The sequence below is a fragment of the Coffea arabica genome, chromosome 7c, assembly GCF_036785885.1.
Source record: "Coffea arabica cultivar ET-39 chromosome 7c, Coffea Arabica ET-39 HiFi, whole genome shotgun sequence".
NCBI classification, from domain to species: domain Eukaryota; kingdom Viridiplantae; phylum Streptophyta; class Magnoliopsida; order Gentianales; family Rubiaceae; genus Coffea; species Coffea arabica.
The window spans coordinates 4,291,495-4,306,538 of NC_092322.1; the positions used below are offsets into that span (position 1 = coordinate 4,291,495).

Genomic DNA, 15,044 nt, shown 5'->3' on the forward strand with positions numbered 1-15,044 from the left:
AAACGTCTTTGAGTCATGGTTCAAAGTCGCGGTCGCGGCCTGGAACGTTCCACATCGGTCTCGGCATATTGGTCGCGGTCTCGGTGAGACACAAATTTTAAAATATTTAATATTCTAAAAATTGTTAATAATATAAAAAAAGTATGCTAAACAAAAATAATAAAAAATAGCAAAAGAAATGGCCAAGTCAATCTGTCACGGTGTAACTCGGCCGAGTCAATCCGTCGCGGTGACGTCTCGGCCGATTTCTCGGCGAGTCAAGTATCTCGGTATCGTTTCGTTACGGTATCGTATCGGTAGGGGCCGAGACGGTGACGACTCGGTCAAGTCGTCTCGATCTCGGCCAAGACTTAGAACCATGCTTTGAGTAGTCATCGTCACTCTCGTCTATTTAACCAACATTTATTGCTCATCGAGAATTCGTAGTAATTACCCTAGCTAGTCACGGCAAAATCAATAATGCGTAAATAAAAAGGGGGGAAAAATATCCTCTGTAAGTTGAAGCCAATGGCTTGTCTGGATTCAGGTCCTCACAAAAATGACACAATTTTGATGTAAAATTTGAGTCCATAATTTATTCAATTAAATTTGTGCAAAAATCACAATTACATGGAAATTACACCATTTTACAGCGCATCACTTATGAGACGCGAACTCTAACTCGTGACCTTGAAATGAATCACTCCCCTCTCTCTCAAAACCCTTTGATCGATTGCCAAAAAAGGAGGAGCGAAAATGAATAATGGCAGTAATGAAGGCGCAACTGCGAATCGCTCGTCAATAATAATTGCCCTGACACTATCGGAGGTCGACTGCTGGGATCCCATTCATTGGATGCAATAATAGCAATAGCTTTTGCTAATTATTAGTCGACCTGTAACTATAATCTTTACTCCTCACCTTTCGGTACCCGCTCCAACTGTTCACGGGTTTTAGTGGTGACGAAGGAGAAACAATCATGGAGCTCTCTCCGTTTCTTTTCTTTTCTTCTCTTCATGATGGACGATGAAAAGCATAGGAAGCAGTACACACGCTACGGCGTACTAGAATCATCGGCGACTGTTAATTTGGTCTGGTCGTCTCTGGTTGATTCTCACTAGGGTCATTAATTGAGTGGATTATTTGTGTACTATCTATGATGTCCTCCCCCGGACCGGCTGAGTAAAGGTGCAAGATTCATCGAGTAACGGTAATTCATTGCATTGTTAACGGAATATTAAACCTTGGTGCATGGTCAGTATCATTCAGTGAAAATCCATGAGAAAAAGTAAAAACCTTTTCTATGCGATGGGAAGCAAAAATTCAAGTATCTGCCATTTTTATTAGTCACTCTCTCCAACAATCATTTTAATCATATTATTATTTTTATCTATTACTTCATATGATAAACTAAATTGTGGGAGTGAAAAAAACACTGCCCTTTGAATTATTTGTCCTTTTCTACCGATAAAACCCCTTGCCACTTGAGTTGTTTGGGTTTTGACATGAATTACTTTTTATCTGTTCAAAACAATAACATCTTTTGGCGGCCTTTGGCACAGGTGAAAATCTTTGTTTGAAATGGCACAATGCAAGTTGAATTGGTAAAAAACCAAATCCAAGATATAAATAATGATTAGCATGACTATTTAGAGTTGTAAAGCAGCATATATGGGCATTGGTTAAAAAAAAAAAAAAAAAGTTCCATCTCAAAAATGGGGGAAGAGTTTTTTTTTCCCCCCTCTTCTCTTATTTGAAAAAGTTTAAAAAGGAAGGGAAAAAGCTAAGTTCAAAACGGTGAAAGGAAAACAATTACAGCCCATACAAATTCTGGAGGAACGTAAAATTTTAAACTTGTAACTACTAGGGCAATTGAATCCTACATCCCGTGGATTTAGACAATGGATGTTTCTTCCTCAGAGAGTCAATAGTTTTTTCACCTAAGTGGTTTAGTTAACGTGTCATGAAAATTAATCCTAATGAGTGCAAAAATTTCAAGTCGATGTTTGGTGTGGAGATGAGATTTAAGTTCCTCTAATTCCTCTTATCCCAAAAGAATAATTTTGCAAACCTCCCTTGAGTTGTAATAATTGCAAAGAGCTCCCTTCAAATTTTAAAAATTACATATACTTCCCTTATATTTACTGTTTATATAACAATGTTGGTCCAACAATCTAGATTTTCTTTCAAAGATCCTAAATTGCTTTTTTGTACAATACTAAAAAAGAAAAATATAGCATACTCAATCACTTTCTTTCATACTTTACACAAATTTACTATCCTAATCCTTTTAACAACCGCCCAAGCATAAATTCCAATTCCAATTTTGAGCAGCCACTTAAAAGTTCCTAAATTGCATATATAACATCAATATGTGCCACATCAAAACACACACACACACACATACCTGACAATCAATTTTATTCTAAAAAATTAAATCTGAATGCCCCAACGCCTTTCCAATACTAATCTTGTCGTTAAAAATATTAACACCTAAGAAGTAAAGAATAAATTCTACCTCCACGACAAAATCATAAACAACAATTATTAATCCAACAAAAGAAATCCTTATGCAAATTATTGATATTTTTTTAAAAAATATTGATAACAGATAAAATGCGATGACTTTCACATTTTTGGTCATTCTTTCTATTTTAATCATCAATTCATTATTTATTTCTCTATCACTGCAAATCTCTTCATTTCCTTTTAGCTTGACACATACTCTTCTCTGTGTGATGATTTTGCAATTTCAATTTACTAATACCCATAAAACTCAAGCTAATAAAAGAGGGAATAGCAGTTTAACATGTAAAAAAGAGAGAAGCAGAAATGGACATGAGATAGAGAAATAGGATTTTTTTGGGGGGTTTCGTAAATCATTGTCTTAAACCGTGAATTGTCCACTAAGTGAAGGATATCATAGGTGCTTTACTATGTTAAGGGAAATAAGTGTAATTATTTAAACCAAAGGGGAGCTAGATGAAATTGTTAGAAACTTCAAGGAAGGTTTGTGAAGTTATCCCTTTCCCAAAAGCCTGTTAGAAACTTTCTACAAGTAAAGGTAAGAGAAGAACTTCTGCCCTTTGTTCGAAACAACAATACTAGTGCTTTAATATTTTCTTCCCTCAAACTTCTCACTTCAGATTTGATGGAGAATGAAAAGTCTGACGGCACATTCTCCTAGATATCATGCAAATATATATCCCTGATAATATTTTCATTTTCTAATAGGAGTAGTTGGCCATCAAAAGTGCCTTAAGTTTATTTCTTGACCTACATTTTTTAATCCAGAATTTTTTGAAATGTTCCCCTAGTGAGTGCAAAGGTATCCGTCTGAGTCGGTGGTGGTTTAATTCCTATCGAATTATCCCTTTGGGGGTGCGTAGGCATCCGTTTGAGCTGACGGTGATTTAGTTCCCACCGAGAGTAAATGGTGGTTTAATCCCCCTGAATTATTCCACTATAGAATAATAGGTATAGTATAGAATTTATCGTGTCCCCGACAAAAAAAAAAAAACATTTTCATTTCCTCGAAAAAGAATCTTTAGCATGAATTGGTAAGTGGCTTACTGCGTGGCCAAAGACAGTAACTTGTTTTGCACAGCCATAGTGGGTGTTTTAATAGTGGCCACTGCCCGTCTGAGCCTGCTTTTAGTTCGAACGTACCAAGACGGTCGCAAATGCAATGGAGCCTGGCCAAGAGATTTTAATTGCTACTTGGTACTAACGAAACAATAATAATGGCAATATTTGTGCAGAGCAACAGAGGTAAGGAATGGCAACTGGCAAAGGAACCAACCACCACCTCCAGCAGCAAGCTATGGGAAAGGATGAGGCGTACGTACGGGCCCTGTGTTTGGCAGACAGACGAAAGAAAGGCCAACAATTATTAGAGAAGACATGGAGGGGTTCCGTTCCCTTACATATACAACATGCTCCTATTGTGTGATGCTTTATGCCCTGCAGCTAAGCCAAATAGTAGCAATTTCTTGGCTTTGTTAATAAATGTTTTTCACTGTTAGACTTTGGCCAGTACTGGCCAACGAAGAATGGTGCGATAACAGTAGTGTGAGTATGATTAATGTTGTTTACATGATTTAGTACGACAATGATACTTTAGTGGTAGTCAATTGTCTCAACAACTCTGTATATAGTAACTATTTTTTTCCAATTACATGTGGCTGATGAGCAAACAGTTTTGAAAATTTCCCAATATCCTTGCCCTTTAGTTAGATTAGGAGTAAAATCCAAATAAGGGTTCGTGCTTGTTTATCTCGGAGCATGTAGTGTTACATTACATATATACATTACGTACCCTTGGTGGGTTGAGAAACTCTTCCCTATTTAATTTGCATGACTAAATAATTCCATATATTGCGTTTCTCTTTATTTTCTCAAAAAAAAAAAAAGGTGTCATTACTACAAAGAAATTTATGAAATCTGGTACAAATTATGAGAAAGTGTTAATTATCATGAAATCTGGCACTAATTATGAAGTGTGTATCTTTCTTTTTTCACGTACAATTGCGAATTGTCTCGTAAACAGAAACATGGTAGTACTGGATATAACGGGAAATCCGTGATCCTTATGGTCTATTATCAAGAAAAAAAAGGGTTCAATTTTACCTAATTCAATCACTCAACAAAATCAACCAATTTGCTACCACTATAGTCTTTTAAAGCTTGATGTGGTGGAAGGTTAAGGGTTCAAACATTACCTCTCACCATATGCCCGTTATAGTGGTTTAAATCCATACAGATACACTACGCACCGTCTGACCTAAAGTTGATTTAGTTTCCGTCGATTACTCAATAGGTTCAATTGGTGCTCTTTTCTTTAGAATAGATTATAATAAGAATAGAAGTAAGTGTGAAATATGCAAACTGCAACTGACCCAAAAAAAAAAAATATATATATATATATATATATATATATATATCAGTGAAACAAAACCAGGGAGCCTGAAGATATAAAGGACGTCCTTCTCTTTCTTAGGTGACTGATGGTTTTTACCAGTATTAATCTAGCAGTCTACTACTTCTATTACCGAGAGCATATCTTCGCGTGAGACAGACGTTACTGATTTTCTGTTCCTTTGCTAAACCCGATCTCTTCTTCTCCTTCTTTGAAATCCCAAAATAAATAAATTTACATACATACATATGTATATATATACTGTACATCTTCCCATTTTTTAGTTGCAGTGTTAGTACAAGCATACGGAGCGGCTTAACTCGTGTAGTTTCAACTTTAATGTTGTAGTTAATGTTTGATGTTAAAATGTTGTACAGGAGACCACATTTGATTTGACTACTTGGTTTCAAAACTTTGAATTTGGTTTCAAAACTTTAATGTTGTAGTCCATGGGAAATGTACTCATTTATACCGCATTTTTTCGTTTCTTTTTTTTTTTTTTGGGAGGGGGTGGGGAGAATGAGGGAGCAATGTTGAAACCAACTTGTGTCAGGCAAGTTAACCATCAAAATAGATTTAGAATCTTTCATTGATCGGTAAGTTAAAGGTTCAAGTCTTACGCTTTGAAGTTAAAAAAAAAAATCAAATTACATGTCAAAGCATACTTTTAAATTTGATGATTTGTCTTCACTTTAAGCTTTCTCGATAAAAAAAGAGAGAGAGAGCGCAATCACAATCGGGGCAGGTGAATGGAGGAATCAAGTTCAGCATTTATGTTTGGTGAATTAGATCAATTTTTCTATCTACCTTTTCATCTATTAGTACCTGTTTGGAACCTGAGTTTTTTGGGAGTTTGTCTAAAACTTTACTGTAGTGTACTGTAGAAGTTTTTGAAAAAATTTTGTAGAAATTTTTTGTAAGGTGAAAATATTTTTTGTAGAAGTTTTTGTAAGATAAAAAATTTTGTAAAAGTTTTTGTAAGGTGAATTTTTTTCCCCTTTTCTTTTCTTCATTTCTTTCTTTCTTTTTTTCTTTCTCTTTCTGTTTCTTTTTTTCCTTTTTCTTTTCTTTCCTCTCTTTCTTCTTCTTCTTTTTCCTTCCCCCTCCCGCCACCCCCTCCCCCCGCCATCCCTTCTGCCCCTTCCCCCTCCCCTTTACACGCCACCCCCCTTCCTTGTTCCCCTATTCGCCTGTCAACTGTAATGTTGGCATAATTAGAAGGAGAAAGAAAAACTAGAGCAGAAGGAAAGTAACTGCTGCTGCTGCATAGGTCGGGGGAGTTTGGCCAAGGAGGGGAGGGGAGGAGAGAGGGAGGGAGAAAGGAAGGAAAAAAAATTTGGGAACACCAGTGCCGGAAACGGCGGCGAAAGTGGTGGGCGCGATGAAGGTATAGTGGATGGGGTGAGGGAGAAAGAAGAAGAAAGATAGAAGTTTTTTATGTATTAAATATTTTGAAATGTGTAGGTTAAAAAATTTGATAAGTTTTTTTGGGTTTCTGTAGTTAAAGTTGTTAAAAAACTTATAACTAAAAAACTTGGCAAAAAAACTGACACTTTCAAACAGGCCTGAAACTTCTATTTGAGCCTCTGCGGAGCACAATTTTTCTTTCCTTTTTTTTTATTTTAAAAAATTGAAGTGTTTGTTTTCTTTTCTGGGGTAATTGGTCTCATTTGGTATTGCACTAACGTTTTGTAGATTCTCGTGCTAATTAATATGAGCAGAATTAGTAGGTGATTGTGATTTTGTTCTTTTCAAGATTAAATTTTTTCTAACGATATTTTAATTGCCTCTTTTGATGTTTTTAGCATAGTTCAAATAGAACGGTTGACGTTGATAATCACATCACATTAGCGTTAATATATAGTAATTAGGTTGGTAACCTCAAAAGTTCAAACATCCTGAAAATCGAGAGCCCCACAAATTTTTTCCCCAATCCAGTGTAAGACAAACAGGGACAATTGACAAACCGGGTTAGACATGGTCAACCCTTTTGAGTTTCTCTTTCTCCCCAGGGCTTTCCATCCCCCGCCCATCTCAATCACGTGTAGACCGTAGACTCTACGCTCTCCCACCAAAAAATCCAGCCATGATTAATTCCCTAATCAAACCATTAGACGCGCATAATCAGAGATGTGATCCTACCATTATTCATCGGTGTTAGCTAATTCATTGTTAAAACCACACAAGAGACCTGCTTAGACTTGAAATCTTGTGTCTCACTTCTACTTGCGAAACAGTTATAGGCACCTTTCTTAGACTGATTTGCACTTACAATGGGTTTGTTTGGATGATTTATTTGAAATAATTACTGTAGCACTTTTTGTGATGTGATGTGATGTATGTGAAATAGAAATGTGATTGGAAAGATAAAAAAGTGATTATAATTTGTGAAATAAATTATTTTATTTGAAATTTGAAAAGATAAAAAGGTGATTGAAATGTGTTTACTAGTATTAAGTTTTTATCAAATACGCACAATCATTGTGCAATTTATGCTTTTATGTTCCTTGATCAAAAGATTTAGTTCAACACTAAATGGAGTTTACTTGGCTGACTGCAATTAGGAAACTCACGGCTATTTGTTATCAATATCAAAAGCGTCATGTCTTGTAGACTACCAAACCAAACGAATTTGTTCAAATGCCTTGTAGGTAATCACTTAAGATTAACTCAGTTGGTGGCAATATGCTTCACTTATTTGATGTGTACGTGTGTGTATATACACACAATCATATATATATATATATATAGATACATATGTATCTATACATATATATTCTTGATATATATATATATATATTTAGTTGGTACAGTGTGCTTAGTATACTATCAAAGTTTTCATGCTCTATTTTCAATTTAAAGACTTGTAATAGTCCGCTACCATATTAATTGGCAAAAATAGGAGGATGTGGAATTATCTACAATGGGCTTGGGCGAATGTGCCGTTACACGAGGAGTTAGATGCCAGTGGTTCTGGTCCAGTATCTATCCCCATCTTGGCTGAGCGCCAAAATCCTCCGAATCACACTTTAAAGTTTAAAAACTGAGACAAAAATTGAGAAAGAAAATTCATTAAGGAAGAGAGAGAAGTCTAAGGAGGGAAAAAGGACAGGCGTGAAAGCTATCCCAAATAAAATCCATCCTGCGCATCCCTTCTTTGGTATACGCCACCCTTCGTTACCAAGCCCAGCATCCCTATTCCCCACCCCCTCCTCAAACCCCAAGCCCCCAACCCTTGTCTCTCTCTCTCTCTCTCTATCTCTCTCTCTCTCTCTAGGACAGAAAAGAGAGAAAGAGGCAGATATGTTACTGGGTCCAAGATTGGGTTAGAGTACTAGTAGTATGAGGAGCTTCTCCTCCTAAAGATAATGAGAATAGCCTTCACTGTCTTCTTCTCATCAGAAGAAGATGGTTACCCTTTCACATTCTCAACAACAGCCACCACAAATCCAGCTCCAAAATCTAATCTTTGATGGCCTTTACTGTGAGGAAGAGCGTTTTGATGAGGTTTTGGGAAGTGGGCTTGGTTTTGAACAAGATGAGAGTGACTACTACTACTACTGTGACAAAAAGAGCTTAACTTTATTAGAAAATGACCTATTTTGGGAAGATGAGGAGCTTGTCTCTCTTTTATCTAAAGAAAAAGAGGCTCATTTGGGGAATAATAGGAGCAGTAATCTTGACTCAGATGGGCTTTTAATTGTGGCTAGAAAAGAGGGTGTTGGATGGATGTTAAGGGTCATTGGACATTATGGTTTTACCCCGATGACTGCTGTTTTAGCTGTGAGTTACTATGATAGATTCATATCTAGCCTCTGTTTTCAGAGGGATAAGCCATGGATGAGTCAACTTGCTGCTGTTGCTTGTCTTTCTATTGCTGCCAAGGTGGAGGAGATCCAAGTGCCCCTTCTGTTAGACTTTCAAGTATGTACTTTAATTGTAATTTTTTAAATCAGTACTGCTCTCTCTGTTTTCTGTGTACTTATAACTAGATTTTGGAATGTGGGGTGCTTGATTTGTTGCCGTCTTGCTTTTCTGTTTCCATAAGGTGGAAAGTGCGAAATTTGTTTTTGAGGCGAAGACTATTCAGAGAATGGAACTTCTGGTGCTGTCTACTCTTCAATGGAAGATGAAGCTGGTGACACCTCTTTCATTCATTGACCACATCGTGAGGAGATTTGGATTGATGACTAACAGGAATTTGGAGTTTCTTAAGAGGTGTGAGGACCTCCTTCTCTCTGTCATTGTTGGTAAGGAGATCAAGTCCTTGTAGTATTATTGCTTTGGATTGAAACCACGGATCATTTATCTGTTCTTTCTATGGTGAAGTAATCTATAAATTATATGATGAACCTACTTGGAATGCAGATGCTAAGCTTGTGCATTATCTCCCATCTGTGATTGCTTCTGCTACAATGTTGATCGTTGTTAAAGACATTGATCCTTGTAGATTAATGGAATATCAGAATCAGCTGATGGATGCTCTGAAGGTTAGCAAGGTGGGTGCTGATTTGATAATTTCGGTCCTTGCTTCTGTAATTTACAGATTTCGATATCCTTATTTCATACTAAATTTGCAATTGGTGAATCTTGATTGTTCATTTGAATTAATGCAGGAGACCATAAATGAGTGCTATAAACTCATCCTGGAGATAATGGATGATCAAGGAAACAAGCATTACCAAAATGGCAAGCGCAAACATCAGCCGATACCAGGCAGCCCAAATGGTGTCGTTGATGCATACTTTAGCTGCGACAGCTCTAATGATTCGTGGGATGTGGTACTTTCTGCATCACCATCGAAGCAGATGTTCAAGAGAAGCAGAGTTCAGGACAAGTTAATGATGTTATAAGTTCACCTAGCAGTTTGTCTGTGAGTTTGGATAATTGTCCTTTATAACTCTCACGCTGTTGTTGGTAGATTCTGTTGGCAATATTTATCTAATATACTGAGGATGGCGCTACATATGGTCTCTCTTTTTTATGTGCGCTCTTAGAATGCCATGCAATATTATTGAATGCTCTCATGTCTGACTGATTTTCCGGCCAAATTCATGTAATGGATCAGAAAACTATTTGCTAGAGGGAATGAATCTTGAAATTGAAAGAGAGCTTGGTTAAACTTTTTCTTGCATTGTATCCATAGTTCTGATAATTTCATAGACTAACATCAATGGCAAAGGACATTAAGCAGAGACATAGTACTTACTTTATATCTGCGTGTTATCCTCCTTTCACCCATTCACATGAGACATGAATGACACCTACACAAAGGTTGGTTACAATCATAGACAGTGATGGGTGTGGGAAGTCTTTGGTTGTTCCTCAAAAAACTAATTAATGGAGTGACATAATTTTCAACGTAGAACAGGTTGGCACTAGACTATAACTAGTTAAATAAATTGTGTGTAGAAAGATTTATTCTTGGAAGCAGGAATAGATTGTCGGCCAGTGGGATTTCAGTAGTTGCTGATATGCTTTTTCTTGCTGGCTTTGACCCTGTGTAGAAAAATTGCGGTTGTAGTAGTAATCAAAGCTTGATAGGTTGGGGGAGGGATGGGTTGGAATAAAGCTTGATAAAATGTTGGACTTGTGTCTTTGGATCAAAGAGAGGCCAGAATAGATACAACCAGAACATGTTATTGGACTGAAGAGCTAGCTCTTCTGTGAAAAACATGATGCGGCAATTACCTTGTGAGTGTGGTTTATGAATCTGAGAATCAGTCAAAAAGACTGTGAAATGATGATTCAAGCTTCATCGTGACAATACAGAGGAGACCTTGGGAAAGAAGGGTGATCACAATGGTGAGATAAAACTTCCAAACCAAAAGAAGAGACAGTTTAAAAGATTTCAAGTCCCTGAATTAGTTCTCTTTTGAAATCAGATGCGTAATTGTCAGTCATAATTGTGCTTGATGTTCGTGAGGTGATCAGGAGTGAAATCACAACACAAGGAATTTCCCTGATTATGCTTTGCATGCATAAAAGGATTCTTTCTCATATGCTATGCCGGCCAATGATATCTTTGATTGATCCATAAAAGTTCATCTGATTCCTGATTAACTTGTTTGGCCGGTCTATGGTTGTGGCCTGTGGGTTTTCAGGTGTCTAATAATTTGGCTATAGTGGGAACCCAAGAGAGAGTCATGGTTTTGACAATATAGTTCTTGCGAGCCAATAGGTTCCTCACCTTGTGGGGTGTGTTTGGATACGTGGTGGCTCCTTGAGCTAGGCTTGTAACATTTTAACTTAGAAAAAAAAAAAAAAAGAGGAGTTCAATTCCAGCTCAAGGAGGAATGCGATGTTGGTTGGGACTTGGGAGGTTTTTAAATATGGATATTGATGGACTTGTCCACCCTTTTTGATTTTGTGGGGAAGGGCTTGTCCATAGAGACTTTTTGGGGGGGGGGGGGGTCCTCCCAGACCCTGTTCCAAGGGCTTTTCAGCTTTTAAGGCCGGTACCGGTATGGCCTGATGATGGTTGAGGATCATCAACAGCAAAATGATGGATTTTTTTAAGGAAAATGATTTTTCAACTTAACAGCTACCCAATTATTGCGGAATGATAGTACGTAAATAGTACATTATTACTACGAGCATCGACCATTAGTACAGAAGACTTGTAAGTAGCCTGCCTGCTTGCCCTCCTTTTTATTAAAAATAAAATAAAATACGTACTCCTCTGCTGTTTGACCGACCGGTCAGTCTGACCACTTTGGGAGGGAAGCCCCGCCTCCGTTACAGCCTTGCAGCTTCGCAACTTTCTGACTTTAGCAATGCCATGAGCAAACGGCTTCAACAATCAATATTAATACTAGTGTACTAACACTTCTATGTTTTTTTTTTTAAAAAAAAAAAAAATTTCACTTCCATTATCATTTTAATTATACAGTTTTAATTGATTAGATTATATGATCAAACTAATGATGAAAGTGCAAATAACAAAAATGGAAGTGTAAATACTAACATTTTACTTTATTTTTAATAACAAGAATTGCTATGCTATTCGATTAGATTAGATTAGATTTGAGGTGATTCTAATTTGAGTTTTAGTAAACAAAATATCCACATAGGAGAGAGTAAAAACTAAAAGCAAAAGGAGATTAAAACTTTAGCATTAGTCGTAGAATTTTTTTAATTCGTTAATTAATTGGGGAATAATCTTATAGGGGGCATTAAAGAAAATATCCACATACTACAAATGCATGAACTTTCAAATACTAAGAGGATTCTTTTAACATGTGTCCAATAAGTGTCTGGTTAGTCCGCTTAATTTATCTAATTTACCATTTAAATGCAGACAACCATATTTATGGTCTTCTTGCATTTAGTCATTCCTCAACCTAACTTTAAATTTCTAAAAAACTAACACATGATTAACACGTGTTTGATGGAATCACGTTTTACCATGAACTAGTCTTTTTCTCCTCTTGACTATCAGATTATTTACCAAATTTTATTTGCTTGCATTATCAACGCATTATTTAGTCACCTTTTAATTTCATATACATCACATCAAAAAGCTGCTGTAATATTTTTTTTTTGCAGAAGAAAAATTATTCCAAATAATCTACTGTCCCAAACCACTCACTAATTGGAGTACTTGTCAAAGCAATACTTCTATGCGCATATATATATATATAAAAAAATGCTTTCCAAGACTTTGATATGATATATCAAACGGTGAAACTGCAAGCATGGAGTTGGGGGAAAGAAACAGTGGGGGGAACATGAGATGCGGATTCACAAACAAAAAAGGGTTCATCAATAATGGTAGTGGAATGGTCAGATAAGAAGAACATTCAACCAACGAACAGATGAAATTATTTCAATCTAAACTGTTCCAACGGAATTGTAGCACAGCACATTACACTACTTATTTCACCAACTCGCAGAGTTTTCTGAAAAGGAAGCTGGACGACCATTTAAGTTCCATACAAACTGGACCATATATTCCATAAATGTTGTACCTAAGGAGACTGAAATTTAGTAATGGTTTTAGTTGAATGTAGTCCCACCCGTATGAATCCTATGCAAATGAAGTTGATTCTTCAGAATCGCAACATCTACATCCATTTTACACCTGATTTTTTGTCTCTCGTGATCCAGTCGTTGCTTTCTTGAATGTTAATTTGACCTTTATTACGTCCTATAGCAGAAGAAAATCTATTTGTTTTGATTGGCTCTTACTATATTACAAGATAGAAAAATGCTTAACGACCCAGTCTTCTCCATCATACTTTTAGCATTAGCTTTTAACTTTAATCGGCTCTCGTAAAACGTCATTAACCATGGGGTACGGTGAATTTATTTCATACTCCTATTTGAAGGGTTTTACAGGTAAGTTCTGAAGACCTCAGTCTAATAAATCAAATTTCTGAAGACCCCAGTCTAGCAATTAAAATTGAAATCTCACTAATTACAAGTCCTGCAGTCAAATTTTCCGGTTATCTCTCAACTTCTTTAAATCTCACCCTCTCTCCTGCCAAAAAAAATTCTGAAAAAAATCTTATGTTAAAAATTAGGGATGGCAATGGGGGCGGGTGGCCACGCGAGGGATTAATGGGGCGGGGGATGGGAGAGTGTACTTCTGCCCCATCCCCCGCCCCGCCATCCGCTTTAAAAAAATAAATATATAAAATATATATGTATATAATTATATATAGATATATAATTTAATTAGTTACAAATTTATGATAATGATATTATTAGTTATATGTATTATATAATGTCTATTAGTATATATAATATAATTGATATTATTAATTATACTAATAATTATACATGTGTACTAATACAAATTATTAATTGATTATACTAAATTTACTAATACATTTATACTAAATCCCTAATCACACTTAATACAATAACATTTTTTTCTTAAAAAAAGCACAAGCACAATAATAAATTAGTGATTGTATTTGTGTCAAAAGTGAAAACTTGACTACTTTAGTTATATTTATTTCATCATGTTGGATTGTATTCAAATAATTTTTATTTGATTGTTTTTACAAGTTTCAATTGTAAAATTATAATGAATAATAATTTGATGATGTGTTGATATTTTAATATTTGATTATTTGCTAAATTTTAACTATAATAAAATTATATAATAAATTTTTATTAGCCCCGCCGGGACACCCGCGAGAAAAGCGGGACGGGGCGAGGGGAGTGGGAGACGGGGGATGGGGCGGGGGCGGGGGCGAGTGGAGTTTGTAGGCAGCGGCCCTGCCCTAACCCCGCCCCGTTGCCATCCCTATTAAAAATGATAGTGAAAGTGTCATTAACAAAAAGTTGACTGCAACAAAAAAAAAAAAAAGTTGACTGCACTGAACAATTCTCTTTAAAATTGGAAATGTTAAAATTTAAAGCCGCGACGTGTAAAAGTGGGGAACCGAAGACGACGATTGATGGGCTAAGAATAAAAAGCCGCGGCAGCTAAGCTGTACGCTAGTGAATTAGTGAGGAAACTTCGCATTTTGTGGTATCGAAATCGGCGCCATTTCCGACTGCTTTTTCCTTTTCTTTTCTCCATAGATTTCTTTCTATAACTCGGCAATTGTTTTATCCATTATGTCGAACTTTCACCTTTTCTTTTTCAAAAGTTTTTCTCCACAGAATTAATTTAATTCTGCAACATGTGATAATATTCATGAGTGCATTTTTTATCACAATAATTACCTCATTTGCAGCACCATTGTATGGTTTTTGCCGGGGGGCTGGGAATCCTTGAGTGTGTTGTGTTGTGTTGGTTGAACTACCGGTGCCACGGCAGACTAGTTCTATTTCCCTTTTCCTAATTTATGGCCATTTAATTTTTGTTTCAACGTGATCTTTCTTTGGTGGTTAGAAAAAAAAAAATTATAAATGCACTTCCATCTCCAATTTTAAACTTTATTGTTGAAATCTTTGCCCCTAAAATATGAAATCTATTTCACTTTAGTTCTTAAACTTCAGCTTTGGACACATCACCTTTTAAAGTATGAAATTCATTCCATTTTAGTCCGTTACTTTTGATGCTTCGGGGGATAAATTTCATATTTTAAGCGATAAAGTGTCAAAAATAGAAGTATAAGGATGAAAGCGGATAAAATTTCTGTAGCAAGTAAAGTGTCCAAAAATAAAATTTAAGGATTTACATGAGAAT

The 15,044-nt window shown here is 36.1% G+C and overlaps 1 protein-coding gene across 1 annotated transcript; it reads left to right on the forward strand.

Annotated features, from left to right (window-relative positions):
* Positions 1-7,957: 7,957 nt before the first annotated feature.
* On the forward strand, positions 7,958-9,861 carry LOC113698005 (cyclin-D3-2-like). Its single transcript, XM_027217664.2, has 4 exons — positions 7,958-8,821; positions 8,946-9,147; positions 9,266-9,396; positions 9,514-9,861. The coding sequence occupies exons 1-4, from the start codon at positions 8,306-8,308 to the stop codon at positions 9,748-9,750; spliced, it is 1,086 nt and encodes a 361-aa protein (XP_027073465.1). The 5' UTR covers positions 7,958-8,305; the 3' UTR covers positions 9,751-9,861.
* Positions 9,862-15,044: the final 5,183 nt, after the last annotated feature.